Consider the following 27,942-nt stretch of genomic DNA (forward strand, 5'->3'; position numbering starts at 1 on the left):
CTTACTGCCGCCTGGTGGACGGAGTGTGCAGGTTCTCTTACATAAACCAAGCCGGAACCGGGATAGAATGGTCGATACATGTAATAATAATAATAATAATACATTTTGTGGTGTATTAACCACTGTAATTATTTGTATACTGTTTGTATTCCTTCATTGTAATAGCGTTACCATTCCCTCTTCGGTTTTGATGTGTATGCAACTCCCGATTTGTAAGACAAAACATTAAACACGTGTATCAGCCTCTTATTTAAATACGCCACAATGTTGTGCGGTACAGTACACAGATCGAACTGCAAACTACAACTGAAACAGAAAAGGTATGCAACTGAAACGAGAAAGATTTTCTTCATGAAGTGCTTTTAAATTTGAGAGTCTCAATCAAACCTGCAAAAATGTTTTTTTAGGCAGAACGCTTTCATTTTGCATTGGACCTCGTTATTCAAGAACAGAATAACTGAATGTACCTCCGGTCACATTACTAAAACTGTAAACTAAGTGGGAGAGGAGGAGTGTTCTGTTTAAAACAGGGGTGAAAAATAAAGGGATGAGTGTGGAAATGTAATGTGTGTGTGCATGGTGTGCACCAGCGTCACCATGCGCGCTGAGAGTGAGAGCAGTTTGCTCACATGCACAGCTTCGAGGGAACATTGATGATGATAATAGTTTTTAGTCAGCATTGAGGGCTAAACAGACACCCTGAAGCACCCAGTGGGAGAGGTGCTCATTGGTGAACAAATTAGCCTCAAAAACCAAACCCACACCCATTGCATTTCTCCGTAATGATGTAGTATACACTGGTGTCCGCAAAGTATTCTGTGAAGAAAAACACACAAACATTTATTGGGAAAACAACAAATGAATTGACACACACAACATGGACTGTGATCCATACCTGTAACCTGAGACGTTGGGTCTCTATGGGTATGACTCTGAGAATAGGCAGTTGAACTGCAAGAACTTTTGGTTTACTCTTCACCAGGCAGCCCATTTCCATGTCCCAGTCTGCTCCTTCCAGGTACAAACCAGACACAAAGAAACCTGCAAGTAAAACTCCTAAGAATGAACCTCTACAATTTGATGAGGGACACGCGATCCAAAGGGTTTGAGTTAATTACCCTGCGCATGTCTGTCACTGACTTCTTCCACTTCACAGTAGCGGGTCACCTCAGTGTAAAGTGTGGAAAGATCCAGAGGCCAACCATTTTTTCTGCATGCAGCTTGAATGAGGGCAGTCAGGTAGGATTCTGGGATGTGGAGTCCTGACAACCACATGACCTTTGGCTCTGCTGTATCCACCTTTTAACAAACAAAATTGTAAAAAATAAAATAAAAGGGTGTATAACACAAATGTGCGTTATGTCATGCACAACATTCCTCACCCATGATTTATATTGCTCAAATCGCCTCTTGAAATGTATAATCCAGTTGCCTAGAGACTTGAGGGTGTCAGGTGCTAACTTCTTCCAAATAGCAGGGATCTGACCATTAAAAAGGGCCCGGGCAACTTCGTCCAGCTCACTGCTCATACCCACCTCACCGACCAAGGCCTACACACACCGTGCAATAAAAACCAAAGTAAGTCTATGAAGGACACAACAACGGTGTGTCCCGCTTTCTCACCCTCTGCAGCTCAGCCAGAGACCGCTTCATACGGACCACTAGCTTGTTGAAGCGCTCCAGTTCTTGAAGGAGCACCACTGATGTAGGGGAGATATCCGTGCCAAATTGCTTGCGGATAACATCCAGGTCAAATAATGCTGGCAGCTTGCTCTGAATGTCCTGGGCGACCTGAGTGATGTACTCATCCCTGCTGATGCCTCCACCAGACTCTCCTGAAGCAGAGGAAAGTGGTTGTGAAGCGGCAAAGCACCTCAGAAAACAGCTGAGGCATATGGAAGAACACAACCGTGACTACATACCCGTCTGTGGTTGGAGGTCGATGAGATGCAACCACATGTCTTTAGCTGCTTGTGTGTAGTATCCTATCTCTGCATTGGAATGAAGACCCATCACCTCGGGGGTGTTTGCCAATGGCAGAGACTCAATCTCATCTGTAACCAATGCTAAGTTATGAAGGATAACAGTAAACTATTTATAGGAAGGTAAGCAGGTAATTAAAAACTGACCAATATAAACATCCGTGGGTCCATTTAGAGGAATCCTGTAGTCTACCTCATTGTTTTTGAAGAAGTGAAAGCGGCAAAAGTCATAAAAGAGGAAGTCTCCAAAGTACTCATCCATGTAGACATTTAGGATCCTGCGGTCAAAACTATCTATGACTCGTCCACCATACATCACCTGTGGAATGTGTGTATGTGAATTTACAGCACAATTAATATCTATGAAAAAAGGAATACAGTATGATGTATTCAAGCTTTGCCTAACCTCGCCTACAAGGTACTTAATACTGCCCCAGGGGATGTTGCTCTCCTTTTGGTTATGAGCTTTGGTCAGGTAGGTGTTCAAGATCTCCAAACACACCTGTTGAGCACAGTTGCAGCACAGAGGTAACTCGACACAGACCAGATGGGTCCAAAGACTTCTTCGTGCCACTTACCAAGAAGTCTGATTCGCTAAAGTCATAAGGGACGTTCCATCCAATTTTGCCATACTTGCGCCTCTCTTGCACCACGGCATGGAAGAAAGACAGCACATAGACCAGGCTGCGGAAGGCAGGGTGTGGGCATCCAGTCATAGTCTCGTGGGAGATTTTCGAGTAGGTGGCTCTCATGTTGAGCTTGAGACCATTTGGAGCCTCAGTGACAACCTGCAGCGCATGGCAACAGAAAGGCATCACTGAGGAGCAACCAATTAGGGAAAGGACCATTGAAGCCAGTTCGTGTTTCAGATATTACGAAAAGCATAGACAGCGGGAATGCCACCTTAAGAGATTTTTGAAGAATACCAATGGGAAAGTCATCAATCGGGTTGGTGGTCAACCAAAGGCGAAAATTGGGGTGAGGTTTGGTGACCCTCTCGATGCACTTCTCCAAATCTTTCAGCCATTTCACCAGCACGTGGCAGTTCTGGAGCATCAGCCACTGACCGCGAGCCGCTGCCAGCTCCAGAAGGTGTAATGCAACCTTGTAGGGTGGGGCGGGAGGGTATGGGGTTGGTGGGAGGTTTGAGAGGGTATTTCACATACTTTTTTACCTCTCGAGATTAAATTTGAAGAGTTCTGACATTGCTGACATGACACTTTGGCCAAAAACTGGAAATAAGGTGCATGTTCGATTATTTAATATTTGCTGAGAATGAAGAGTAATCATCTTCATGATTCCCGATCCCTTCTTAGTTCCAATATTGATTGCGATCTACGTCACTTCATGTTGTGAATTTGGTTCGCAGTTTTAACGGTTATGTTATTTTATTTTGGTGATAGTTACTTGCTTCGTCTCGGTTGTTCAAGCCTTTTCTTTGTTTCCCCCCTTTTTCCTGTTCCCATTTACGCTGCTTCAAGTCTAACCGCTGTCAGATTTGTTTGGTCTTTATTTTGGTAAAGACGTGTTTTCTGAATGTTCTGACATGTTCTGTCGTATTCTTATATTGACACGATGCTCTTGGAAACCAGCCTGTTTTACAGGGATAACACAGGAGGTTCATAATCTCTGAACCAGCTGATCGTCAAATGTCTTACACAAGGACTGGAAAGGATGATCTGGGAGGTAAAAGAGGTCCAGCCATAAAATTTCATATTATGTTTTGCATTGTGAGATAGCCATTCTCACCTATTTCATATACAGTAAGGCCTTCTCTGAGTGATAAAAAGAAGAGAAAATATAACCATGGTACCTTCTCTTGCCCTTGGCCCATAGCAAGGAACTTGAACTTGCCCCGAAAGCCAGTCCTGTCAGCCAGTTTCATGAGGTCAGCGCCAGGGTCAGAACCAGGGCTCAGGATGAAGACAATAGGGGAGAACTGTGTGCTCTGCTCATAAATAACATCAACACTGATCACAGGAGGTTGAACATATCTGTGAAGAAAGATATGAAACATATTTCATGAACAAGAATGTCACTTCGGTTGAAACAGCATAAATATAGTCGGATTGAATTTTTTTGAAGAAATGAAACAGATAGACACCTCTCGCCCATGGTGAGAGTGACGTAGTCATTGATGCCTCTGTAAATTCTGTCAACACGAAAACAGCGCAGCAAGAGCAGCTTCTGAAAGTCTGTCAGCTTGTCATCATATTTCATTGGCAGCGGAGCCTGTTCCGGCGCATCAAGGTCATACCACTGGGAAGAAACACAAAGAAAGTCAGACAGTTGAGTAGGTGAATGACAGCTCGTGATTTATGTCATTTATTAAGAGCCACAACTTACTGATTGCCAGTCTGATGAATTTCTACTCATATCATCAGGCAAAGATTCAAACTTCTCAGGAAAAAGTTCAGATAGTTTCACAACATCTTCCCATCCAGAATCAGGAAGCCAGTTACAAGTCTTTTTGTAAAAACTCTTTTCCAAAGACAGATTACCTTTGCACAAGAGAAAGACAGTCTGCCGTGAGTGCTCACTGTGAAGTACTGTAACCTTATGTTAATTATGTCACCTTTGATGAAAAATTCCAGTTCCTCCTGAGGTACTCGACCTTCTGACTGCTCAATCTTGATGGTGATGATGAACGAGAAGAGAAGCTTGTGTTTCTCAAACAGACCTGTGAAAAGAATCATCCCTGATTATTGTATGAATTTTTAAAAAGAGTTAATGTGAAACAGATGTGGCTTACCGGTGCAGCCATACTTATATATGTTATATGTCAGACTGTTCATGATGTTATTCAGTCTTGAGGGCAGAGCAGGACTTTGTGGAGACTTACGCAGGGAAAAGTCAAAGACTTCCAGATACGAGGCGAGAGAATACTGGTACATGCTGTTTACCAGAGCCATTTCTGTCAATGCAAAGAATAAAATAGCACCGCGCTTGGCAGCTGGTCGGTAGCCGTTTCGGAGCACGTCAATGTCCACGGATGTCGTCACAGCCAACTTAAGCTTCTCAAACACCTGATGATCACATAAGTAGAAAGTAGAATAAGACTCACTTGAAACGTGACATTCCAAGTGTTGTTCTCCACCCACACTTGGCGTTTGGCAAACTGACCTCACTGGATTTTGACTTTGTTTCCTCCAAAGTGTAGACCAGCTCTGTGTTATCCAACATGTTGCCGGTAGACGTGGCCAGCTCCCTTAACAGGGTGTCACCGAGGTTCTTCAGCAGCTTCTTATTGTCGCTCGTCTCCTGGATCAAAAACTCCCGCTGCTCTTCCAGCTCCTTCTTCTCAAAGCCCATGATAACACTGAGCAATTGGTCCTCCAGGCCCTTAAGGGTCACTGCGTGTAATATGATGGGTGAGAAAAGTCCTAGCCCAGGACAGAACGCACAGGAAACGGTCTTACCGGTATAATTGATAACCATGGCTTTTCCAAACACAGAGGGGGAAAATTTGGGGTTTCCCAGTTTAGTGTTGAGGTAAAGTCGGAAGTTGGGATCAAAGTCCACCTCTTTGTCACCTAGCATGACAACCTGCCTGCCTTCTGCTCCTTTCAAATTCTTCTCCAGGACATTGTCAATCACGGGGTCAATGTACTCATCGACATCTTGGAAAAGGAACGGGAACCCGTATTTAATGGCCATCTCAAGGTGTTTCAGGAAATCGGGATCATTGAAGGAGGAGATCTGTGGACAAAAGAGCTTGAACTGTTTTCATCTTGGGGGCTTTTTGTGGAAATTATGAAAAGGAACAATGCACCACATTGACTCCCCTCCGTGAGTCCGTCACCTTACCGTGGTGGAGGGGTTTGTGTGTCCCAATGATCCTAGAAGCTAAGTTGTCTGGGGCTTTATGCCCCTGGCAGGGTCACCCATGGCAAACAGGTTCTAGGTGAGGGGCCAGACAAAGCACGGCTCAAAGACCCCTTATGATGAACAAAATATATGGACCAAGGTTTCCCTTGCCCGGACGCGGGTCACCGGGGCCCCCCTCTGGAGCCAGGCCTGGAGGTGGGGCTCGTTGGCAAGCGCCTGGTGGCCGGGCCTACACCCATGGGGCCCGGCCGGGCACAGCCCGAAGAGGCAACGTGGGTCCCCCTTCCCATGGGCTCACCACCCATGAGAGGGGCCAAAGGGGTCGGGTGCAATGTGAGCTGGGCGGCAGCCAAAGGCGGGGACCCTGGCGGTCCGATCCTCGGCTGCAGAAGCTAGCTCTTGGGACATGGAATGTCACCTCTCTGGCAGGGAAGGAGCCCGAGCTGGTGTGTGAGGCAGAGAATTTCCGACTGGATATAGTCGGACTTGCCTCCACACACAGCCTGGGTTCCGGTACCAGTTCTCTCGAGAGGGGTTGGACTCTCTTCCACTCTGGAGTTGCTCACGGTGAGAGGCGCAGAGCAGGTGTGGGCATACTCATTGCCCCCCGGCTCAGTGCCTGTACATTGGGGTTCACACCGGTAGACGAGAGGGTTGCCTCCCTCCGCCTGCGGGTGGGGGGACGGGTCCTGACTGTTGTTTGTGCATATGCACCAAACAGCAGCTCAGCATACCCACCCTTTTTGGAGTCCTTGGAGGGTGTGCTGGAGAGTACTCCTGCTGGGGACTCCCTTGTTCTGCTGGGGGACTTCAATGCTCACGTGGGCAATGACAGTGAGACCTGGAGGGGCGTGATTGGGAGGAACGGCCCCCCCGATCAAAACCCGAGTGGTGTTTTGTTATTGGACTTCTGTGCTCGTCACGGATTGTCCATAACGAACACCTTGTTCAAACATAAGGGTGTCCATATGTGCACTTGGCACCAGGACACCTTAGGTCACAGTTCGATGATCGACTTTGTTGTTGTATCATCGGATTTGCGGCCGCATGTTCTGGACACTCGGGTGAAGAGAGGGGCGGAGCTGTCAACTGATCACCACCTGGTGGTGAGTAGGCTCCGATGGTGGGGGAAGATGCCGGTCCGTCCTGGCAGACCCAAACGTATAGTGAGGGTTTGTTGGGAGCGTCTGGCGGAATCCCCTGTCAGAAGGAGTTTCAACTCCCACCTCCGACAGAGCTTTTCCCATGTTCCGGGGGAGGCGGGGGACATTGAGCCCGAGTGGACCGTGTTCCGTGCCTCTATTGTTGAGGCGGCCAATCTGAGTTGTGGCCGTAAGGTGGTTGGTGCCTGTCGTGGCGGCAACCCCCGTACTCGCTGGTGGACACCAGCAGTAAGGGATGCCGTCAAGCTGAAGAAGGAGTCCTATCGAGCCTTTATGGCCTGTGGGACCCCAGAGGCAGCTGACGGGTATCGATTGGCCAAGCGGGCCGCGGCTTCGGTGGTCGCCGAGGCAAAAACCCGAGCGTGGGAAGAGTTCGGTGAGGCCATGGAAGCCGACTTCCGGACGGCTTCGAGGAAATTCTGGTCCACCATCCGACGTCTCAGGAGGGGGAAGCAGTGCACCACTAACACTGTGTACAGTGGGGATGGGGCGCTGCTGACTTCGACTCGGGACGTTGTGAACCGGTGGGCAGAGTACTTCGAAGACCTCCTCAACTCCACCAACACGCCTTCCTTGGAGGAAGCAGAGCCCGGGGGCTCTGAGGTGGGCTCTCCTATCTCTGTGGTTGAAGTCACCGATGTGGTTAAAAAGCTCCTCGGTGGCAAGGCCCCAGGGGTGGATGAGATCCGCCCGGAGTTCCTCAAGGCTCTGGATGTTGTGGGGCTGTCCTGGTTGACACGCCTCTGCAACATCGCGTGGACAACAGGGAGAGTGCCTCTGGATTGGCAGACCGGGGTGGTAGTCCCTCTTTTTAAAAAGGGGGACCGGAGGGTGTGTTCCAACTACAGAGGGATCACACTCCTCAGCCTCCCTGGTAAGGTCTATTCAGGGGTGCTGGAGAGGAGGGTCCGTCAGGAAGTCGATCCTCAGATTGAAGAGGAGCAGTGTGGTTTTCGTCCCGGCCGTGGAACAGTGGACCAGCTCTACACCCTTAGCAGGGTCCTTGAGGGTATGTGGGAATTCGCCCAACCAGTCTACATGTGTTTTGTGGACTTGGAGAAGGCGTTTGACCGTGTCCCTCGGGGAGTTCTGTGGGGGGTGCTTCGTGGGTATGGGGTACCGAACCCCCTGATACGGGCTGTTCGGTCACTATACCACCGATGTCAGAGTTTGGTTCGCATTGCCGGCAGTAAGTCGGAATCGTTTCCAGTGGAGGTAGGACTCCGCCAAGGCTGCCCTTTGTCGCCGATTCTGTTCATAACCTTTATGGACAGAATTTCTAGGCGCAGCCGAAGCGTTGAGGGGGTCCGTTTTGGGGGCCTCAGTATTTCATCCCTGCTTTTTGCAGATGATGTGGTGCTGTTGGCTCCTTCAAACGGGGCTCTCCAACTCTCACTGGAGCGTTTCGCAGCCGAGTGTGAAGCGGTTGGGATGAAAATCAGCACCTCCAAATCTGAAACCATGGTCCTCAGTCGGAAAAGGGTGGAGTGCCCCCTCCGGGTCGGGGAGGAGATCTTACCCCAAGTGGAGGAGTTCAAGTATCTTGGGGTCTTGTTCACGAGTGGGGGTAGGAGGGAGCGGGAGATCGACAGGCGGATCGGTGCAGCGTCTGCTGTGATGCGGACGTTGTATCGGTCTGTCGTGGTGAAGAAGGAGCTGAGCCAAAAGGCGAAGCTCTCAATTTACCGGTCGATCTTCGTCCCAACCCTCACCTATGGTCACGAGCTATGGGTCGTGACCGAAAGAACGAGATCCCGGATACAAGCGGCTGAAATGAGTTTTCTTCGCAGGGTGTCCGGGCTCTCCCTTAGAGATAAGGTTAGAAGCTCGGTCATCCGGGAGGGGCTCAGAGTCGAGCCGCTTCTCCTCCACATCGAGAGGAGCCAGATGAGATGGCTTGGGCATCTGATTCGGATGCCTCCTGAGCGCCTCCCCGGTGAGGTGTTCCGGTCATGTCCCACCGGGAGGAGACCCAGAGGAAGACCCAGGACACGCTGGAGAGACTATGTCACCCAGCTGGCCTGGGAACGCCTCGGGATCCCCCGGGGAGAGCTGGAAGAAGTAGCTAGGGAGAGGGAAGTCTGGGCTTCCCTGCTAAAGCTGTTGCCCCCGCGACCCGGCCCCGGATAAGCGGTAGATGATGGATGGATGGATGGATGGATGGACAATGCACCACATGTCACAGTATGAGACTTTTTTTTCTTGTACCTTGAGGTTATTGCTTGCCTCCTTCTTCTTAATCCAGTTCAGGGCTTGTTGTTGAGGGTCAATACACATGGGGAAACGGCTGCCTCTTGTTGTAAGGATTCCATTCTGCACTGACAACTCATCTGGAGGCAAACCCTCTGACCCCCACCTGGAAATTCCCATGTGGTCAGTGGGATGGCCAGCCAACATGAAGACCACAACAGGTTCTTTTCAACCATCTCACCTGCTGATTTCCACCTCATCTGTTAATAAGTTGTCCACTTTAAACGGCTGGCTCAAGGGAATGCATCTCTCCTTTACGTCGTCAACCCACGTTTGGTACACCATCTCATTCCTGAAGTCCCAGCTGAAGGCTCCCTCGTAGCTCAAGAAGGCAGCAGAGAGTAGACAGTCTCCGAGGAGACGCACACGCCGTTGTTTCAAATCCTCTAAATCGTGTGCCCACCTGAAAATAGCAACCACATCATTGAATAAAAAACAAGCGTGCATCACTCATGGAGTTCTGTTTCGTTGTCATCTCACCTCACATTCTCAGAGCTCAGGCCCGAGATAAGTTTGTCAGCAGCTATGAGTCTTCTCTCCATCAGCTCAGCCTCCTCTTGTAGTTTCTGTTTCTCCCCAATAGCAATTTGATATTTGTCTCTGAGAGCCATCAGCTCTCTCTGGATATCACTGAGTTCACTTTGAATGAGCTCCAGCTCCCTCTTACTCTCAAAGAAGTTCCTTTCAAGGAGCGCGACCTGTAAACACCAGCCACAATCGTTTCTGCCTTGCTTCTAAGCAAACACACCACCACAATTCTCTTCACTTGCTTCACATTACTTTGTCCCTTTTGGGCTTTATCTCCCTGGCAACTTCACAGTAACCAACGACAGCCTCCACAAATTTGAACATTCCTGAACCTGCTTTGCTGATGGCTTGCATTTCCTCAAGGCTGGTCCCAAGGTTCTTCAGGAAGCCTGCAAAATGGAACACACAAGGAAATCAAAGCAGCAGACGGCATAGTCAGCAGTGCAATTTTTTTTTATTCTCGTCACTGATATTGTTCTCAATCTACCCTTGACAGTCTTGACCTGGTTGGCACCGATGGCATCACAGTCCATCTCCATCAGTGAACGCAGAAAGCCAGGTTCTGACATCATCGCCTTCGCAGCTTGCCAGCTAATTTCCTTTTTTTTACACAGCACCAGGATACATTCACACACCACCTGCACCTGCTTGGGTGGTTTTGCAAAGGATCTGCATGAAGAGGGACCAGAAAAAACCAAATAGCTGGATAAGCTTGCCATTCGGGTACAGTCTATTATTAGTATGTCGATCAATTGTTTATTTGGACAACAAGTAATCCTGCAAGTCAGAATGAAAAAAAGTTCACCTGATCTCAGTGACATCAGATTTATCAAGGTCTTGCAAGGCAATGCGAGCTGCTTCTAATGCTGGCAGAGCTTCAGCCAGGGATGTTTCAGCTTCTAACTTTTCAACAGCAATCACTTTATTTTGCTCTTCAATCTCTTTGGCTTTGTCTTGCGCTAGTGTCTTTTTCTCCTCGGCTAAAAGGGAAAGTCCACTGTTATCAACAGTACATTAGTATGTAAGTACTGAGTTGCAGGTTTTCACTGACCCACTGTGGTGCTCGAGGCAATCTCGAACAGCATGGTCTCACAGGCTGCAGACTTCTCCGCGAGAACCACCTTCTGCTCTGCCAGTTTGATGTTTAGCTCATCCAGTTGTACACTGGCTTCCTTTAACTTGTCCAACCCCCCCTCAAGATGTTTGCACTGCGCTGGAACCCATAAACAAATTTGTTGTCACCTTTCCACTGTGAAAATGTTTTCCATCCTCTTACCAAGAATATACTGGTCCTTTTCCTGCAGGAGTTTCAAATATGTGTTAATGAAGTCCAAATAGTTCTTTGGGGTGACATAGTTAGAACGTCTAAGTTTTTGCTGGAACAGCGTACTGTAGTTGCCAACCGACTTATGGACCAAGCAGACATGCTCTGTCACAGCTTGAGCATGTTCCCTTGGAATCATTTCACTTTCACCTGCACAAATGACAAAGCACAACATCGCAGCTGCAATATGATAATCATGCACACATTACAATCCAATGTAGTGTGGGACAAATAGACTTGTCCGACTTGTCCGAAGCCATTCATTATGAAGGATTCTGATTAAATATTCTTATTGATGCAAAGTCATTCTCTCAAATATTCAACACTGTCCAAATTATTATGCATGTACTGTAGAATTGAAATGAAATATTAGTTTCTACTATCTGATGTAAATATTAGAGCGATTTCACAGTAAAGCCTAATTAACAAAAAATATCTAACAAAGCTGCTCTATATTATTCAGCAATTCATTTTTTTCCATGCAGAATAAGTCAAGTCAACAAGTCAACAGTATTTATAGAGCACTTTCGAACAGCCATCGCTGCATACAAAGTGCTGTACATGGAGCGATTTAACATACACAATAAACAGTAAATTCAAGAAAATCATTCGTACTTTTCAACATTTTGCGTGTGACTACTGACTAGGAGACTATTAAAAAAGCAGCTGTGAAAAAGCAGACTAATTTGGATGGCCCAGATGGATGTGGTTGTGGGAGGTTGCGCAACTCGGAGGTGGCTAAGTTATGTTTTGAGAAATTAGATGGTCGCCCCCCGCCCCTTTACCCTGTAGAAAAATAAAAATATCCTCAGGAAAATGTGTGGAATTTCTAACGGACCATTCCCTGGTATGGTTTAAAAAAAAAGTCAGTTCCACAGTAAAATTATTCTCATTTTTCTTAATTAGTCTCAAGACAATGCGGCATGTCATTAGTGCTTTTTAGAAACTATGGATATAAGGGGAGAAAAAGTCATGGTGTGGCCACTGAAGGAAGATACAATTCCAAACATGGAATTGAGTCGGGAGCTCAATTTAAGCATGTTCGGTTTCTGAGACAAACAGATTCCATAATGTATGAATATGTGTGCTACGAACCTAGGAAAAACTCAGCTACAGCACGTAATGCTTGTGGAGGCCATGATAAGTACCAGTCAATCACAGTGTTGTTCATCAGTCCTGAAAAATACATGAAGGAAATTATATGATATTAAATACAAAATAAGACCAAACTCAAAATGTTTCAGTTTTACCTGGAAAGTTTCTGCAGCGTGTTCTCAGGGTATCTCCAACAGGAGACATGCCTAAAACTATGTGGAGGTTGCTGGCACTTTTATTGACAAAATACTGCCACACACTGTCTTTAGAAGGACCGGGTCCCATTTTGAGAGCCTCTTCACGAAGCTGGTTGAGGACCGCTTCTTTCTCATCATCAGGAAACAGTGCAGGAACAATACCTGGCAGAAGACAGGATGATTCCAGGACAACAGGTCACTTGTTTAATTTGGGAACTAAATTTAGTATCAAGAAGGAAATCACAAGTTGCAGTTTGTCCAACCTGATGTAAGCATGTTGTTTATGAGTTCCAGAAAACTTTCTTCTGCAACATCAGCATCAGTAAAGAGAAACACAGTCTTCTTATTTTCGATGCCCAGCTTCAAATATAATTTTTTCAAATCTTCATAAAAGTTTGATTTGCAATATCCTCTGCTGAGGGTTATCTCAAACACCTGAGGGGTCATCAATGACAAAAAAAAAGCCTGCTATTAGGATTTTAAGATGTCATTTAAAATACAAACCCCAATTTCAATGAATTTTAGACAAGCGGTTGTATGATATAAAATCATCTGGATCCGGGTACATTGTTAAAGTAGACGAAACATCTACCTTAAAAATGTATCTGGATCCAGATGATTTTATTTTGTGTAATCACTTCATGTAATAAATTTGAGGAAATTCAACACACCATTTTTTTAAGACTAGGGTAAAAATAATTTTCAAATCATTGTATACCCTTCTTATTAACATTTTACCCAACATCCCAAATTCATTGGAATAGGAATTTGTAGATCTTGAATAGATTTAGGTTATTTTGGCAACCGCTTCAAGTCTATAAATGGTAGGATGTAATGTAACTTTGTTTTACAACCTCATAGTCAGCAGCGAAGGCAGCAAGCTTGGTGATGGACTGTTTGCCTGAGCCTCCCACACCCACAAGCAGAGCATGACCTCGATCAATGCGGATGATGCGGTGCACTCGAGTCAGATGTTCCAGGGCGTCATCAAACAGCACAAGATTCATCCTCGACATTCTATCATTGTATTCCTCTAGAATCTCCTACAGGATACAGAAATGGTCTTTCCAACTTCTGTTCAATTTCTAAGCAAAAGGAGAACTCGATTGATCATAACATCACTATACCTGAAATAGGGCTTTAGAAGCTTCATAATCCAGCAAGTCCTCATATACTCTTGGTTCTGTCTTGCTCAGAGCTGCCCTGTAGTCTCCAAAAAGAACTGGGTCTCTCATAACATCCTCTAGGCATGGCTTGAAATGCACCTCAACTAAGTTCTTAATAAGACTTTGAACCTGAGGAACAAATAAATCCATTGGTGTAATTAAATCTTGAAAGCGATATTATTTCATAAATTGTAGCTTGGTTAACAGATGAAAGCACCTGTGCAGTAAGTGTATTGTCAGTGTGTGTGTGTGTGTGTGTCTACACACACACACACGATTCATATTATGATAGTGAACACAACTGAAAACTGAGTTTTTACCATTTTTTTGTCTTTTTCATCAACGAGTCTGTCGTGAAAAATCCTCAAACACTCATTTCGCCAAACCCGTACAAATAGAGAGACCGTCAAAAATCTGTTTTGGTGGAATGAGGTCAAGCATAAGTGCACACACATACAAAACACATTGTAATATCTGTCAAGAGAATGAATTGCCTTGATCAAACCTGTGAGGCTGAGTGAGGGTGAGGCCATTGTAGACCCTCGATAGGTCTCTCAGGGTAAAGATGTAGTGGAATTTTGCTGGAGTCGGTGGAAGTTCTTTGACAAGGCTGTTGTATAGTTCCAGTGTGCACAAGGTGACTTTATCACAAACGTTCTGTACCGCATCCTCAAAGTGCTAAAATAGTCAGTCAAATGAATTATACATGACACGACACGCATGGAGACCAGCAATAGCCGTTCTGAAAAGATATTTACTTTGGTGTGGCCTTTGATAATGGAGGAGTAGATCAGGTGGAGAGACTCTACAGCAGGGAAAGGAATACTGAAGACACTGAAGAGGGAAAGGAAGCGGGGATCCACCTCGTTCCTCCCACCTCCGGCCTTCCCCATGGCAGCAATGAAGCCAAGGTCTTTGAGGGTTTTGTAGGTGAGCTCCTTTCCTCTGTCATAAAGGCCCCCTCTGTCCAATAAGAGCTTCAGCAGTGCAATTGGCTGCTGTGTGCCATAGCTATCCACCTGGACAAGATGGAAAAATACAGCCAAACGACATACTCATGAAATTTAACTGATAACAGTCAAGTAAAAATGTATCCAAATCCAGATGAGCTGCAGATACCATTGGCATATTCATGTCATCTATATAGATCAATAATCTTTTGCCCACTGGAGGACCATATAAATCTTTGGTCCTTTTCTCTATATTGGCCTCTAAATTTTTCTGGAGGTCCATTGATGTTGTCCTCGATGAAAGGTTGATGGTCAAAGTAATCTGTTGGAAAATATTAACAAAATGCAAACCAGCTAAGGCAGTTTTAAATGTTACAATGCCTGGCTGGGGAACTCACATTTTTTTCTCCATTTTGGTTCTTCAAAAAGTTATGAACAGTGGCTGTTTTAGAGGTCCCGGGGTTTCCAACCAAAAGAACAGACCTCTTTACCTTAACCATCTGTTCCAAGATCCAGCTCGTTTTTGTGGTATCCACAGTTGGGACTTGGGCCAAACATTTGAAATATAAACAGGAGAAAGCTTGTTTGGTTAAAATCACTTCAATGCAGTCAATTATACATGACGGTCTTACCCAGAATGTCATTAAATTTAATTTCATGATTATGAATGTATTTCGGGACCAGATAACTCCAGGGAACCCACTTCAGCTGTGTTCCACAGAAATGAAAATCAAAGAGAGTGGGCAAGAACCCTGAAGAAATGATCAAATCATCATCAATATCGACAATGGATTTGATTCCATGCAAAATCTAGTTCAATTATTCTGAACTTGTTTAAAATAAGCAAATAGCAATTATTAAAAAAGGTACGTCCAAATTCGTTTACCTGGGATCTCTCCAGGTCCAGCCATTTTTTTTTCATTGCACACAGTGGTTAAGCTAGAAATCCTTTTGATTAAATCATCAAATTTTTCTCTTCCATCATCCACCAGTGTTGCCCCAAGAGAGCAGTACAGCGCTTCCAAGAAGTAACACTCCAACACATCTGCACTTTGGTTCTCATTTTCAAGTAGGGCATCAAGGGTCATGCAGAGCTGGGACACCTGAACATATAACCAACACAATATGAATCGCCATCAGCTGTCTGGATCACAGATGGTCCTCACTTTCCTGCATAAGTTAAGCAACAAATGTTTCAGGAGAACACGTCACACATCCTACCATATTTAGATCAGTCTGCGGGACAACAGTCTTCAGTTTCTGCCCTTGTTTCCCATCAACAATACCTTCCACAATCATGTCAATCAAGGTGTGCACGTACTTTTCAAAAAGTTTATCAAGTTCTTCTTGTTCCTAAAAAAATGATTCAAGTTACAAAAGACAACAACAAGTGCGAAGACTACATTTCCGATTCAATGAGGATGCTCTACTTTGACGGGTCTGGTTTTTAACCATTTCTGCCAGTATGGGGTGTAACGCAAGTTTTTGGGATCCACAAAAACCATTCCACAGCGGGAGACAGTAGCAGGGGAAGCATACTGCAGATCTCCAACCTGCAATCATGAGAATAACAAAACAAAACATTGCATCGTATTAAAAAAATAGAGCATATGTATCAATGACATCCGTAAATACATACAGACCTCAAACAGCAGCGCACAGTGACCTTGTAAACGAATTCGTTCTCCATTAGCCAGAGTAAGGAGCTTGTTGTCGTCCATTACCGAATTCATGTTCTCAACCCAGAGAGCATCCACATCCCCATCAAAAAGGATATATCTGTGAGTTGAAGTAAATATGTTCATTGTGCACAAGCTTACATTAGTATTTCTTTTGTCTAATATTTAGTATATTTTAGTGGATTGTACTTTATTACCTTAACTGTATGTAATACAGTTTCGGTCTTACCTCCTCTCTTGTTTGTCGGTAGGCTTGTTGATGTCACGGAAGATGTTGGATAAGACCCCATCAGTCCAGTCTCGAGTGTCAGGATGCAGAATACCATAAAGTTCAATGACACTCACAGCTTTGGGGTTCAGGGGATATAACTTGGTGTGCAATCCCAGTCTGGTGGTGAGCGACCAATCACAGGATCACATATAGTACATGCAACAACCGAACAGCAGATTCAAATTTGGTTATCTGAAGTGACACTGACTTGGTTTGTGCTTGGCATAATGTGCTGATTACAACCGATTTCCCTCCACTTGTTGGGCCCACTAACATAGTTGTATGCCGTACCATCATTGTTTCGTACATCTGCAGCACTTTATCCACCTGGAAGCACAGACGCATTAGTGTGTCTGAGGTTTTAGAAGACTCAACTAAAATTTATTATCTGTTGCTGAAAATGAGACGTGTTTCAGATGCATACAAACCCAGAAGAATATGACAATGTAAATAACGCGACATACCTGGACAGGCAACAAAATGTACTTGTTCTCTTGCAGGACCTCTTCGACAGCATCAGTGAAGTTAGGATAACCAACGCGAGGGCATTCCAGACCCGGAAACAGGTCTGAGATGAGCCCGAGGAACAGGGGCACATCCTCAAACACAAACTTTGGTAGATTCATGTCCCTCAAGGTTCGCATCAATACCACATCCTTCAAAAAATAGAAAGATACATGGTAAATGGAGTATCCAGTAGTGCTTTATCTACACCAAATGGTGCCCAAAGTGCATGACTGCATAAAAACTACCGACAATGTTGCAGGGAGGAAAACTTAATTGCCGGTAAATTATTTTAGGTACGGTAATCTTAAAACACAATTTTTAAGTGTGTGGAATTGTAATGTAACATCTGGTGTGTTCGAGTTAATGCAGTGTATTCATTAACTGTATTGTAGCTACCATTCACATTTCCACACTAGTGGATGAGGTTGTCATTGAAGATACACATTCTTCAGAAATAATTAATTTGTTATTTTTTGTCATGATTACACCTGATGGTTTTACCTCAGTGATGTCTGGTGAGCCCCTCTTCAGTTCTCCTGCCATCACGAGGACAGATTTCAAAGCTCGCAGGCCAAAGTCATAATGAGACTGCTTGGATAGCTGCTCTCGGGCCAATTTGTATAGCACAGTCATCTTCTTTGCAAGGATCTAAATGAGACAAGGGTCGAGAGAAGTTTTCAGCTGTCCAAGAGAATATGTGGAATTAAATGCGTTGCAGTTGAAATTTGTAGTCTCGTTCTACCCCTAATCCCGAGGCCTACATTTGGGTCACCTACTCACCTTGGCCATGAGGAATCCCTCAGAAAAGAGCATGATCTCACAAATTTGTTGCAAGTCAGGCACAATCACCACCACGGGCCTGAAGAGAGCTTTGACTGATTCGGGCAGCTCTGTGCGCCCTGCGTAGCCCGGGTTCATGGTGATGAAAATCCCAATTCGGCTATCCAGTGTAATCTCATGACCTTCAAACTGATGCAAAAATGACATGGTGGTAGGCAGCGAAAGTCCAAGGGAACAATCGTCTGAAATAGAACTGAGCATGCATAATAATGCAGCTGAGACTTACGTTAAATATTTTAAGATGCAGAATGAGAGCATTGCGGATGGTTTGGATTTGGGAAGAGATAACTGAAAGCACTGAGGCATCAATGCGGTTGAATTCATCAAAGCAGCCCCAAGCTCCACATTGGGCCAAGCCAGAGAGGATCTTGCCCACAGCCTACACAACAAGGAAGATAATGATTCAGGAATACACACCAAAAAAGTCTCAATACGTGCAATTCGATTTATGAAGGTAATACAATCATCACTACTGTTTGCCAGATTAGCTACCATGTAGTCCATGCCTTCCCCACAGTTGGTAACCACACAGAGCAGGCCCAAAGCTTTGGCCAGATCTTTGGTTGACTCTGTCTTTCCAGTACCGGCTGGCCCAGCAGGAGCTCCACCCAGGAACATGGAGAGAGCCTTCACCACAAACACAAGCCATATCAACAACTGTGTACTTGCTACAAGAGTTGTCAGTACTGTACTCACAAACCTGTGTGATCGTGAGGTAGATCCGGTCGGTCAGAGGAGTTATAACCAAGCGACCGTTCAACCCCATGTATTCGTAGCCATAAAAAAAAGATGCACTGCACTGACGTACAACGAGATTGTCTTCCCCTTGGACCCAGTAGAATCTCAATTGGCTTTCCCACGCAAACTCTTCAGCATTGGTTACACTGCAGGGACAGTAACGAGACTTGGTCACCTTCACACATCTTGTGCGTTCCAGAGGCTACAATGTTTGACAGTAGCAGAGCTCAAAACTATGAGAGCTGTACCTATTCAAGAGAATGCCGTCTACAATGTCTCTTGCATGGACATCTATGATAAGGACAGTGTTGATCTTCCGTCTGTCATTTTTCTTCATAGGCTGCGTTATTCGTGACACTAACTCATCAATCTGTTGGTGCATTTTCTTCGCACAGTTCTTGAGAGCATATTGATCTCCTTTCTTCAAGTTGCTAAAAACATCCTCCACCTCCCATGTCCACCACACTTGATTTGCAGCCAGTACCACCATGCCCTGGTACAGCAACATCCAGTCCACCCTGAGTGGCAAGGAGACTCATGGTGGGAAACTTTTTACTCACAGACAGAGAGAGATAAACCTGTTTTCCAATCCACACACACACCTGCCTCTGTCTTCACAGTAGCGAAAGATCGCCTCCTTGGTGATGAGTCGATTCGTTCTCCTCATCTCGTGTAGGACTCCAGTCATCCATTCCTCCACCCTTCCTTTGATCTGGACGGGCTTTTGAAACTCCATCACTTCGCCCTCAGCAGATACCATAGCTCCTGCTGAGGTTTCCCCACTGCTCTCCGCATCAAAACGCAGGGATGCGATATTGTCGTACATCTAGTGGAACAAAGGCAAAATAGTGTCAAACACGTTTGACATATCTGATGTGACCGACCTTGACAAAGTACACGCTCTGGGTGATAATAACACTCTTACCTTTATCATGTGTTCCTGCACACAGTCGTGATGACTACTCCCCAAAATGCTGAGCAGTTCATCATCAGAGATGAAGAAGAAGCGTGGGAATGCATCCCGCTTCGAATCTAGGTAGTCGTTGAGACTTTTCTGGCACCTTTCTAGGTTGTCACTGAGGGTCTGCAGGTCCATTAGCCGGTTGGGAACCAGGCAACAGTGCTTTATGTTTGGGTTCCTCTGTGCTTCATTCATTATCTACACAATAATTAATATAATGTCATTTACATTTCAGTTATCAATTATCTTAATGTTTGAACAAGACTTACTTCTTTAAACTTTTTGTCAATGATGCCAAATTTCTTGGCTTCCTCTGGTAACTGTGAGGAAATATCACCACCAATGAAAATGCTCTCCAAGTATATCCATTTCCGTTGTACCAGCAACCAAATCTGTGCAAAACATTGTTTTTCTTTATTATGTTCAAATTCGGCCCAAGCGTTCAAGTATTGGCCCCATTGTCTGACCTCTATCGTCTCACTGATAAGAGACAGGTCTTTCTCCCATTGTTGTATGGTGCTCAAGAAAGGTCCAACAAAACGGCTCCCTGCCATGCTCTGCAAATTCATGGCATCGTTGTCCACATTAGACAAGATCTCATCCACTGCACCCAAGATGCAACACTGTTGCTGGGTGCCTTTGCGGTAGGGTTGGACAATGAATTTCATGTTTTCCCAGGTTTCCACCACCTCCTTCACACCCTTAGAGGCACACACAGACATTCTTACCTACGGTATTTGTTTCATCTACCTCGAATTCAAGATGATTTATCAAGACCAAAGGCTCACCTTTTCAATACCAAGCTCTTTGACAGCCGAAGTGACAATGTCATTGATCACACCGGCATGCTTATGAAGATCCATGGCAAACATGTTCTCCAGAGTAAAGCTGCATCTGTTCATCTCAAAGCTTGTGCCAGTCCTTTTCATCAATTGTTTCCAGTGTCTGTTGCACCAAGAATAAACATACCGGTATATATCAAGTAAAAACACACATAAACATTTTCAATTGGTCATATAAAGAAAGAGAAAATTAGAATATTAAAAAAGACAATTTGACACGAAGAGAGGGGTAGAACTGAAACCTGATCAGCATTCACCATGGGAATGGGAAGCCCTAGCTTTACACAGCACAAGTGACAGGAAATGAACGGATAAAAGTATTCTGTGTGATTCGTCGCTACATGATGAATCACATCACAAAGTGAAGGAGAACATTTTGGGGGGGGGTCACTTGAGGACAGACCTTTCTCTGAGGGCTTCATTCTTCAGGTCCAGTAGAAAAGGAAGAGAATCTCTGAATTCCATCATTCTGCCCTCAACAAAGCAGGCCACAGGCAAGGCTCGCACATCTTTGGGCAGCTTCCTCAAATTTTGGACAAATAATTCAACACCATCCTGAAGCAAGTGGATATCTAAGTCCACCCACAAAGTCTGAGACCACTTGGCCTTTGCAACCTGATAAACAATATCAGCATCCAAAGAAATGATGAGTCCCCCCGCCCAAAAAAAATAAATCTGATGTGTCACAGTATTTTTGTGATTTAAACCTGACCTTTTGATCACGGAAGATATCATAAATCTGCCTTAAACCATTCATGTCTTTTTGTATGCTGACAATCTCTGGATACGCAAGGACGGGAAGGTCCAATAGCTTCTCAGCATTAGCTAGCTCCTGCCGTCCGGCCACCATTTTGGCAAGCTCTGCTTCATTCGAGTCCATTAGTGATAGTCCTACAACGAAAAACAAGATGGTTCAATGCACTGCCATTCAATAATATTTATTATCATTTTTCTGGTTACGGATTTCAAAAGAATAAATACCTTTTTCTAGATCATTTCCAACAGCTCCGGGACCATGCATGTTAAAACTTTCAAAAAAGAGGGACAACTCCTCTTGAAAGTCTTCTGCCATCTTTTTGGCAGTCTTTATGTACAACAGGTGATTGGAAAAGACAGAACTGAAGCAGTGTATCTCTAATGTTATGGCTTTATTTTTTGTTGTTTTTTTATGTGACGTGATGTGTAGTTAACGCTCTGATGTTGTTCTCACCTCTTTGAATGATATCTTTACATCTGTCAGACTCAGATCCACCTGTCTGGATTCTGCAAAAAGGTCACTCCAAATCTGGTTAATATTTTCTACGAGTTCCAGTTCGGCTTTTTCAACCTACACATAAAAAAAAAGTCTCAAATGTTCTGAAAAATATTGACCGAATGTCTTATTTCACACAAAAAAACCCACCAACACAAATTAAAAGCTGAACAACAATACCTCCACTTTGTACATCGCCAGCGTTCGGTATCTTTCCTGGATATCGGTGATGCACAACTCGACATTAAGAGACATGTCTCGAATGTTTGACACAGTCCCAAGGACATTCTTCAAGTTCTCAAAAGTGTCAGGACTCTGTTTCAGCTTCTCAGAAAGTTGCTACGGAACACAAATGATCAAAAGGATGATTAAAATTGGTTTTAAAAAAGTTGTTCACATTTCTGACTCATGTATAGGGATGCATGCACGCATGCATGTTACCATGAGGTCATCTTTTAAGTTGAAGAGTTCATCTTTGGCAGATTTGTTGAGCAATCTCCCCAGTGAAGTGATCCAGTACCCTGACATCTCCTGCACAGTCCGGCACAGTGGCTCCAGGTTTAGTTGGACAATGTGTACATTCTGAAACAAAGGCTCTACAAGCACCTTTTGATGTATGTGATCATAAAACTGAAGCCTCTTATCATACATGACACATGATGGATTTTTGGCAGCAAACTTTTCACACACTGTGGCTTTGTCCCTTTCCCATAGAGCCTGGTACTGTTTCCAATGGTTAAGGTGCTGGTCGACAGAAAGCAACAACCGCTGAATGTTCTCGGATACTGCAAGTGCACTTTCATTGATTTGAGGATGATGACACACTTCTTCATGGAAGCTAAAAGTCACCAAGTCATCACCATCTACATGCTGTGGTGGGCACTCAATGCAGGTTCCATTCATCCAGCGCTCAAATTCCTGGAACACAAACATGGAGGTGAACAGATTTCAAACACAGTGATGCACATCCCCGGCCCAAAATCTGCGACGGCTCACAGAAGAGGAAATAACTGTCCTACTTTGGTGGACTCAACACAATCTCGGATACGCTGCATAAGTAACTGGTAGATCTCATTTATTTTAGGCTGCAACAAAATCTTGGGGGCAGAGAGGATGGCATCGATACGGAAGAGAGGGTCGCTCCCCATCAGCGCAGCATTGAAAGCCTTGATGTTCCTGAATGTGGCAAACAACACAAATCTTGTTCAAGAGCTGGTCCTTGTGGTTGATAATTGGTCCTGCTTTACAGGACATTACCTCTGCACCATGCTAATGAGAGCCTCGTGCACCTTGCATTCCCAGAATGCATAATAACTTGACATATTGGTACACTTGCCAGTGTTTGTTTCCATGATCAAGTGTTCCACCTTTGAGATGACAGGTCCAATGTCAGCGTATTTGCTTTTCAACAAATTCACTGTCTTGAACTGCTCTCTATCAACACATTCACAAAACTCCCTGACACCTGAGATAAAAGAAAAAAAGATACAATAAAATCATCATTGGAGCGATGTATTACATTTGATTACAAATGTGAGCATTTTTGTTGAATATACTTGGTAAAAGGTCCATCTTGTCTGGAGCAGGGCATTTCAGGAGGACTGCCATCGTGATGGATTGCAACTTAGCTTCAATATCGAACTCATTGTTCTCTATTTGACTGACAATTGACTCAAACTTTGAGAGCTCCTGATTGGCCTCATTGATGAAATCTGCAATTGCTAAATTTAAACATAAGGGCATTAGTTTCATGTCACAGAGATTTTTTTTTCTGGAACAACATGTCAAAGCATAATTTTAGCATCATACCTAAGGAACTCCAGTTCAGTCTCTTGCATCCTGACAACAACAGCGTTTCAACCCTTTTGATGATTTGAGACAACATAGTGATCTTTGCATCACTCAGACTATCGACTGTAGAGTTGTAGCTGCTGACAAGCTTGCGTAGCTCATTACTGTACCTGTGTCGAATATGAAAAGCAGAATTTACAGTGTGTTTTTTGTGGTATTTTCTAGGCCTTGGTGAGTATGACTACCTTATGAAGTTGAGCTCCTGTAGAGTCACGTTTTGAGCAACCTCAGGCACAGAAAAGGACATTGAAATCAAGTTTTTTGTCTCTGAAATTATTGTCATGATCTCCGGTGGAAAGTTTGCACAATATCGCCGATACTTTTGTAAATGGATTTCAGACTTGGCGGGGATGACCTAAATGATACAAAATAAATCTCAAGAAATACAACATAGCAATGTCACACCAGTGCAAGGTCATGACGATGATACGTACCAGCTCACTCTGGACATGGCTTTCATTCACAATGATGGCCAAAATGGGTGTCTTCAGTAACAATGGCAAGTGGCGTTCAGTATCAGACACCCATGACCGATACTTTTTAACAGCATACTCATTCATTTTTCTTGCCATTTCCAAGTATTTGTTTTTTGCCTAAGAGTTGTATGAGAGTTTTGAATGATTCTTCAATTCTGTCTAAATTGAATATCAAGTACCAGACTCACTACAGCTGTGCAAAAATTGAATAACTCACCAGTTTTCCCATTTCACTCTCCAACAAACCCGGCATTGTCAGGAGAAGAAGCATTCCTTCTTTTACATGGTGAAAAAGGGAATGTGTCCATCTGATGCTGCCTGCCACAGGGGGCTCATTCTTATTTATTTTTGGTTTGTTTTTATTGTCCTCAAATATTTCATTCACAATGTCCACCTACAGAAAATATCATGCTTAATCGGCAGCTGTACTGTACATTTGAGCTCTGAGTTGTGACCAAAAGAACAAGGTCATGGATACAAGTGGCGGAAATGAGTTTGTTCCACAGGGTGTCCAGACTCTCCCTAAGAGACGGGGTGAGAAGCTTGGTCATTTGGGAGGGACTCAGAGCCAGAGGTGGTGCAGGCACCTGACGAGAGTGCGTCTTGGACACCTCTCCCTGGTGAGTTGGTCCGGGCATGTCCCACTGGGAGGAAGCTCAGATTGTGCCATTTGGGAGAATATGTCTCCCAAATGGCACAGGAAAGCATTGACGACCCCCCCTGACTGAGAAGAGTTGGACGAAGTGGCTGGGGACAAGGAAGTTTGGGCTTCCCTGCTTGAGATGCTGCCCCCATGACCCACAACCCCAGATGAGTGTTAGTGGATGCTTGCGTCACACACTATACTGAAAATCATGAACTGGTAGTCTCCTAATTTGCCTTGCTTACAATGTTTTAAGTATGGCTACTAAACATATGCAAGACCAGTGATCATTAACAAACCTCTTTGCAATACTGAGCCAGAAGGTCATTAGTCTTCTTCAGCAAATGATTATTGATGGCTGGTCTAGACCGAATATCTTTGTACTTCACAAGCATTCCAAAAGCAGCAGTCGAAGAGCGCAGTGACGTGAAAGACTTGTCAATAAAGGCAATCACCTCCCTTTCCATTGCCTGATCAAAAACAAATACACGGTACAGAACAACAGCATTAATCCAAATGAACATGTATAGCCTACGGTGACAATGCCTGTTAATTTCAAACTTACAAAAACACTGCTGTTGAAGTTTTGCATGATGATTTTCCAGCTGCTCATCTTGCAGACATTGAAAGGATCAAAAGTTACTTCCTCAAAAGGTGAGATAAGGTTGTCCACTTTGGCCTGCATTTCATCAAAACGTTTTGGATCCAAAGTCACACTTTTTAACTCTGGGCTGAAGATGTTGAAATACTCGTCCAAACTCTGCATTAACCAATACAAATATTAAATATGGAGCTGTTGTTACATGTTCCTTGCTCACACAAGAATATGAACGCTGACCTGTAAAACATTGTACAAGTCCTGGCAGATGGAAGCCATGTAATCGGTTTTCTCGAAGAGCTTTCTCGTGTCAAACTCCCAACGTTTACCAGTGCCTCGTTGTTCAATTTCGGCACGCACTTCAAAGTAGGACGACTTCCACAAATCCAGAACTTGCTTTGCATCATTCACCTTGGATTTTGCCACCTTTCTTTCATCTCTGTCCAAGTGACACAATCAGAATCTCATGACAGAAAACAGAATAGTTATGTCATGTATTAATAAAATGCACATACTTGAACAGCACGTGGATGTCAATGACTTGAGCCACACGCTCAGACAGTTGCCAAACGATGCGCTCCATCAGAGGGACCATGCGTTCATTCTTGTTATAGTAGCTGGATATTAACCACACAATTTGTAGGCTGTTCATAAGTGATGGGATGGTCTCCCGAACCACATTAAAATTTGCGCCTGTGGCCAGATTCTACGACAGAAAACCCTTGGTGAGTTAGTTCTAATATTCTTCGTGTCAATATTTTTTTTCCCCTGCTTTTCTGAACACATAAATATTTCCCGAAATTTTGATAACACATTATAGCGGTAACTCACCTTGAAATGCCTTTCCAGTGTTTGGAGGAAACGTACATTTTCGTCTGCCTCCAGGCAGTATTTAACAAGTTGAGCCTCTGTCGCCTCCATCGTGGGAATCACACCTGCTTTTGCTTTGGTCAGTACCAACAGAATCTTTTTTACCACAGGTTGATGAAGCCTCATTCTCAGAGCAGTCAGGATGGAGACGCGGTCCTGCCAAAAAACGATTTCTGCCATCGGACTAGGTGTCTGTGGCTTCTTTTTTTCTTGCTCCTCAATAACGTCAGTAAGCTGAGTCTGCCAATTCATCACACACTGCTCCAACGTCTCTACGACTGCTGGATTGGTCAGCAGGTTACTGACATCTGGCTTCAGATCTAGCTCTGGGATGCTCAGTGCAATGTCATCTGCGATATAAATGGAACAGACACATTTTAGTCAAGTAGTTACTCAACACTGACATGGAAATGATGGAAAATGGAAGTGGTATGCTTTCACTGTTCCATATTTTCAATATTTTGTGAACCAGTCTCAAATTTGCAGTCACTGCTTTTTAGTACATCTGTTGCCATTCGAGAAAGAATGACAAATCCTATAATAATCCGTCTGGGAAAATTCACTTCTAAAAGTATTGATAATTACCTCGAACAAGAGAAATTTTGTTGTTGTTTTTTTTCATTGGGAAAATAAAAACAACCCCTCCAAAATTTAAAAGCTGCAAATTGACATACAGAATGTGAGAAACAAACCTTGAGTTTTAAGCTGTTGAATAGTTGAATTGACCAAAGCCAAAAACGTGTGCGTGCTGTTGAGTAACTCATTACGAATGGGTGCTTGGTCACTTGTCTTGGTCGGGCTTTCTTTACCACCACTGAATTCTTCACATCGAGAAGCGGCTTCAGCCAGACAGACAGCCTTAGTTTTCTTCAGCTGATGAGCAGTCATTAATGGAATATAGATCTAAAAAAAAGTACATAAATTGTCATTTGTCTTGGTAGATTTGTTCCAAGTCCCTGTCAACTTGACGGCTGTGACTGTGAGACTCACTTACATGTACAAGTTTTTTCTGCAGTGTCTGCAGGTTGTGTCCATTATGCAAACTGATTTCGAAGAACTTGGGCATCAGCTGATTGGCTTCAATTATGTCAAGTGGTTCTGCAATGGTCTCTGAAATGGAACACGGATAACAATGGATTGGTTTCCCCAATAGAATTTAATCATCTTGACGCTGCTCTTACTCTTTGTGGTCCTGAGGAAACATAAAACTCGAGATTTGGCAAATCTCTCTGGAACTTGGTTCATAGCCATGTGAAGCCCAGTGTGATAAACTTGTTTGTGAATCGTCTGAAAACACACAGGTTTATTTATTTATTGCATCATGTTTACCAGCTTTTTTAAAATGTGCTTTTATTCAATCTCACATGTCTGATGGGTTGTTCAGGAGTCCTATTTCCTCTTTGAGTCACCGATTCCTCTTCATGATCCAAAGAGTCACTGGAGTTGCTCTTTTCTGGAGTTACTGGTGCAATGGTAACATTAGATTGAGGATATTTAAGAAAACATTAAAATGTAATGAAAAAAATGTAACTCACCCTGTGGAATTTGAACATCAATCTCCTCCTCTCGGACAGTTTTTATAAAGAGAAGACACGACACAGTGTTTTCTTCAGAAACGACATTTAAATAGCGAATAAGTTCCTCCTCCTCTTTTCCATCTCTCCTATTCAGAAGTTCGTCAAAACATTTGTTATCGCTTAAATTGAAATGCGCACGAACTCGTTGTCGTATCCATTCCACGCGTATATCGTAGTGAGCCATGACTACAAATTAATGTTCCTTAACATTGTAAATTTGGCAAGTTCTGGTACGCGTACGCAGTGGATGAGTGCCATGTAAATCGTCGTCCCAGCAACCAACAAACTGAAGGACTTCCTGCTTCAAGACAAGAGAAAGGCGCAGCGGTCGGAAAAGCTTACTGCTTCTTTCTT

The 27,942-nt window shown here is 44.2% G+C and overlaps 1 protein-coding gene across 1 annotated transcript; it reads right to left on the bottom strand.

Annotated features, from left to right (window-relative positions):
* Positions 1 to 127: 127 nt before the first annotated feature.
* Positions 128 to 27,857, bottom strand: LOC127602608 (dynein axonemal heavy chain 10-like). Its single transcript, XM_052068842.1, has 77 exons — positions 27,547 to 27,857; positions 27,376 to 27,473; positions 27,193 to 27,298; positions 27,006 to 27,121; positions 26,704 to 26,914; positions 25,973 to 26,361; positions 25,657 to 25,847; positions 25,382 to 25,580; positions 25,109 to 25,303; positions 24,843 to 25,013; positions 24,118 to 24,294; positions 23,859 to 24,017; positions 23,610 to 23,779; positions 23,383 to 23,534; positions 23,130 to 23,294; positions 22,831 to 23,038; positions 22,593 to 22,749; positions 22,015 to 22,491; positions 21,754 to 21,912; positions 21,532 to 21,648; positions 21,303 to 21,405; positions 21,034 to 21,212; positions 20,725 to 20,936; positions 20,268 to 20,424; positions 19,947 to 20,180; positions 19,749 to 19,871; positions 19,444 to 19,677; positions 19,121 to 19,344; positions 18,767 to 19,036; positions 18,481 to 18,664; positions 18,273 to 18,407; positions 18,007 to 18,159; positions 17,721 to 17,909; positions 17,442 to 17,588; positions 16,898 to 17,089; positions 16,642 to 16,760; positions 16,392 to 16,550; positions 16,127 to 16,262; positions 15,914 to 16,036; positions 15,705 to 15,836; positions 15,370 to 15,586; positions 15,116 to 15,235; positions 14,882 to 15,027; positions 14,653 to 14,805; positions 14,292 to 14,552; positions 14,039 to 14,211; positions 13,854 to 13,947; positions 13,495 to 13,662; positions 13,222 to 13,410; positions 12,631 to 12,802; positions 12,326 to 12,529; positions 12,171 to 12,251; positions 11,028 to 11,225; positions 10,803 to 10,964; positions 10,557 to 10,731; positions 10,239 to 10,420; positions 10,004 to 10,140; positions 9,704 to 9,921; positions 9,405 to 9,626; positions 9,182 to 9,329; positions 5,402 to 5,681; positions 5,106 to 5,335; positions 4,735 to 5,008; positions 4,558 to 4,662; positions 4,329 to 4,483; positions 4,087 to 4,241; positions 3,796 to 3,976; positions 2,886 to 3,086; positions 2,561 to 2,770; positions 2,389 to 2,484; positions 2,130 to 2,301; positions 1,923 to 2,054; positions 1,624 to 1,835; positions 1,383 to 1,550; positions 1,119 to 1,299; positions 896 to 1,041; positions 128 to 816 (listed from the first exon to the last, which is right to left on the bottom strand). Exons 1-77 carry the CDS (start codon positions 27,770 to 27,772, stop codon positions 670 to 672), a joined length of 13,713 nt encoding a protein of 4,570 aa, XP_051924802.1. The 5' UTR covers positions 27,773 to 27,857; the 3' UTR covers positions 128 to 669.
* Positions 27,858 to 27,942: the final 85 nt, after the last annotated feature.

Source organism: Hippocampus zosterae, chromosome 6, assembly GCF_025434085.1.
Source record: "Hippocampus zosterae strain Florida chromosome 6, ASM2543408v3, whole genome shotgun sequence".
In the NCBI taxonomy this organism is placed as follows: Eukaryota; Metazoa; Chordata; class Actinopteri; order Syngnathiformes; family Syngnathidae; genus Hippocampus; species Hippocampus zosterae.

Excerpts from the sequence above, each read along its gene's own strand:
- LOC127602608 (XM_052068842.1), bottom strand. The coding sequence starts at position 27,772 with ATGGCTCACTACGATATACGCGTGGAATGGATACGACAACGAGTTCGT. Across the intron at positions 21,406-21,531 it reads TAAAGATATCATTCAAAGAG|ACTGCCAAAAAGATGGCAGA; the intron begins GTGAGAACAACA and ends TTGTACATAAAG. Across the intron at positions 16,263-16,391 it reads ACCGACAAACAAGAGAGGAG|ATATATCCTTTTTGATGGGG; the intron begins GTAAGACCGAAA and ends TTCAACTCACAG.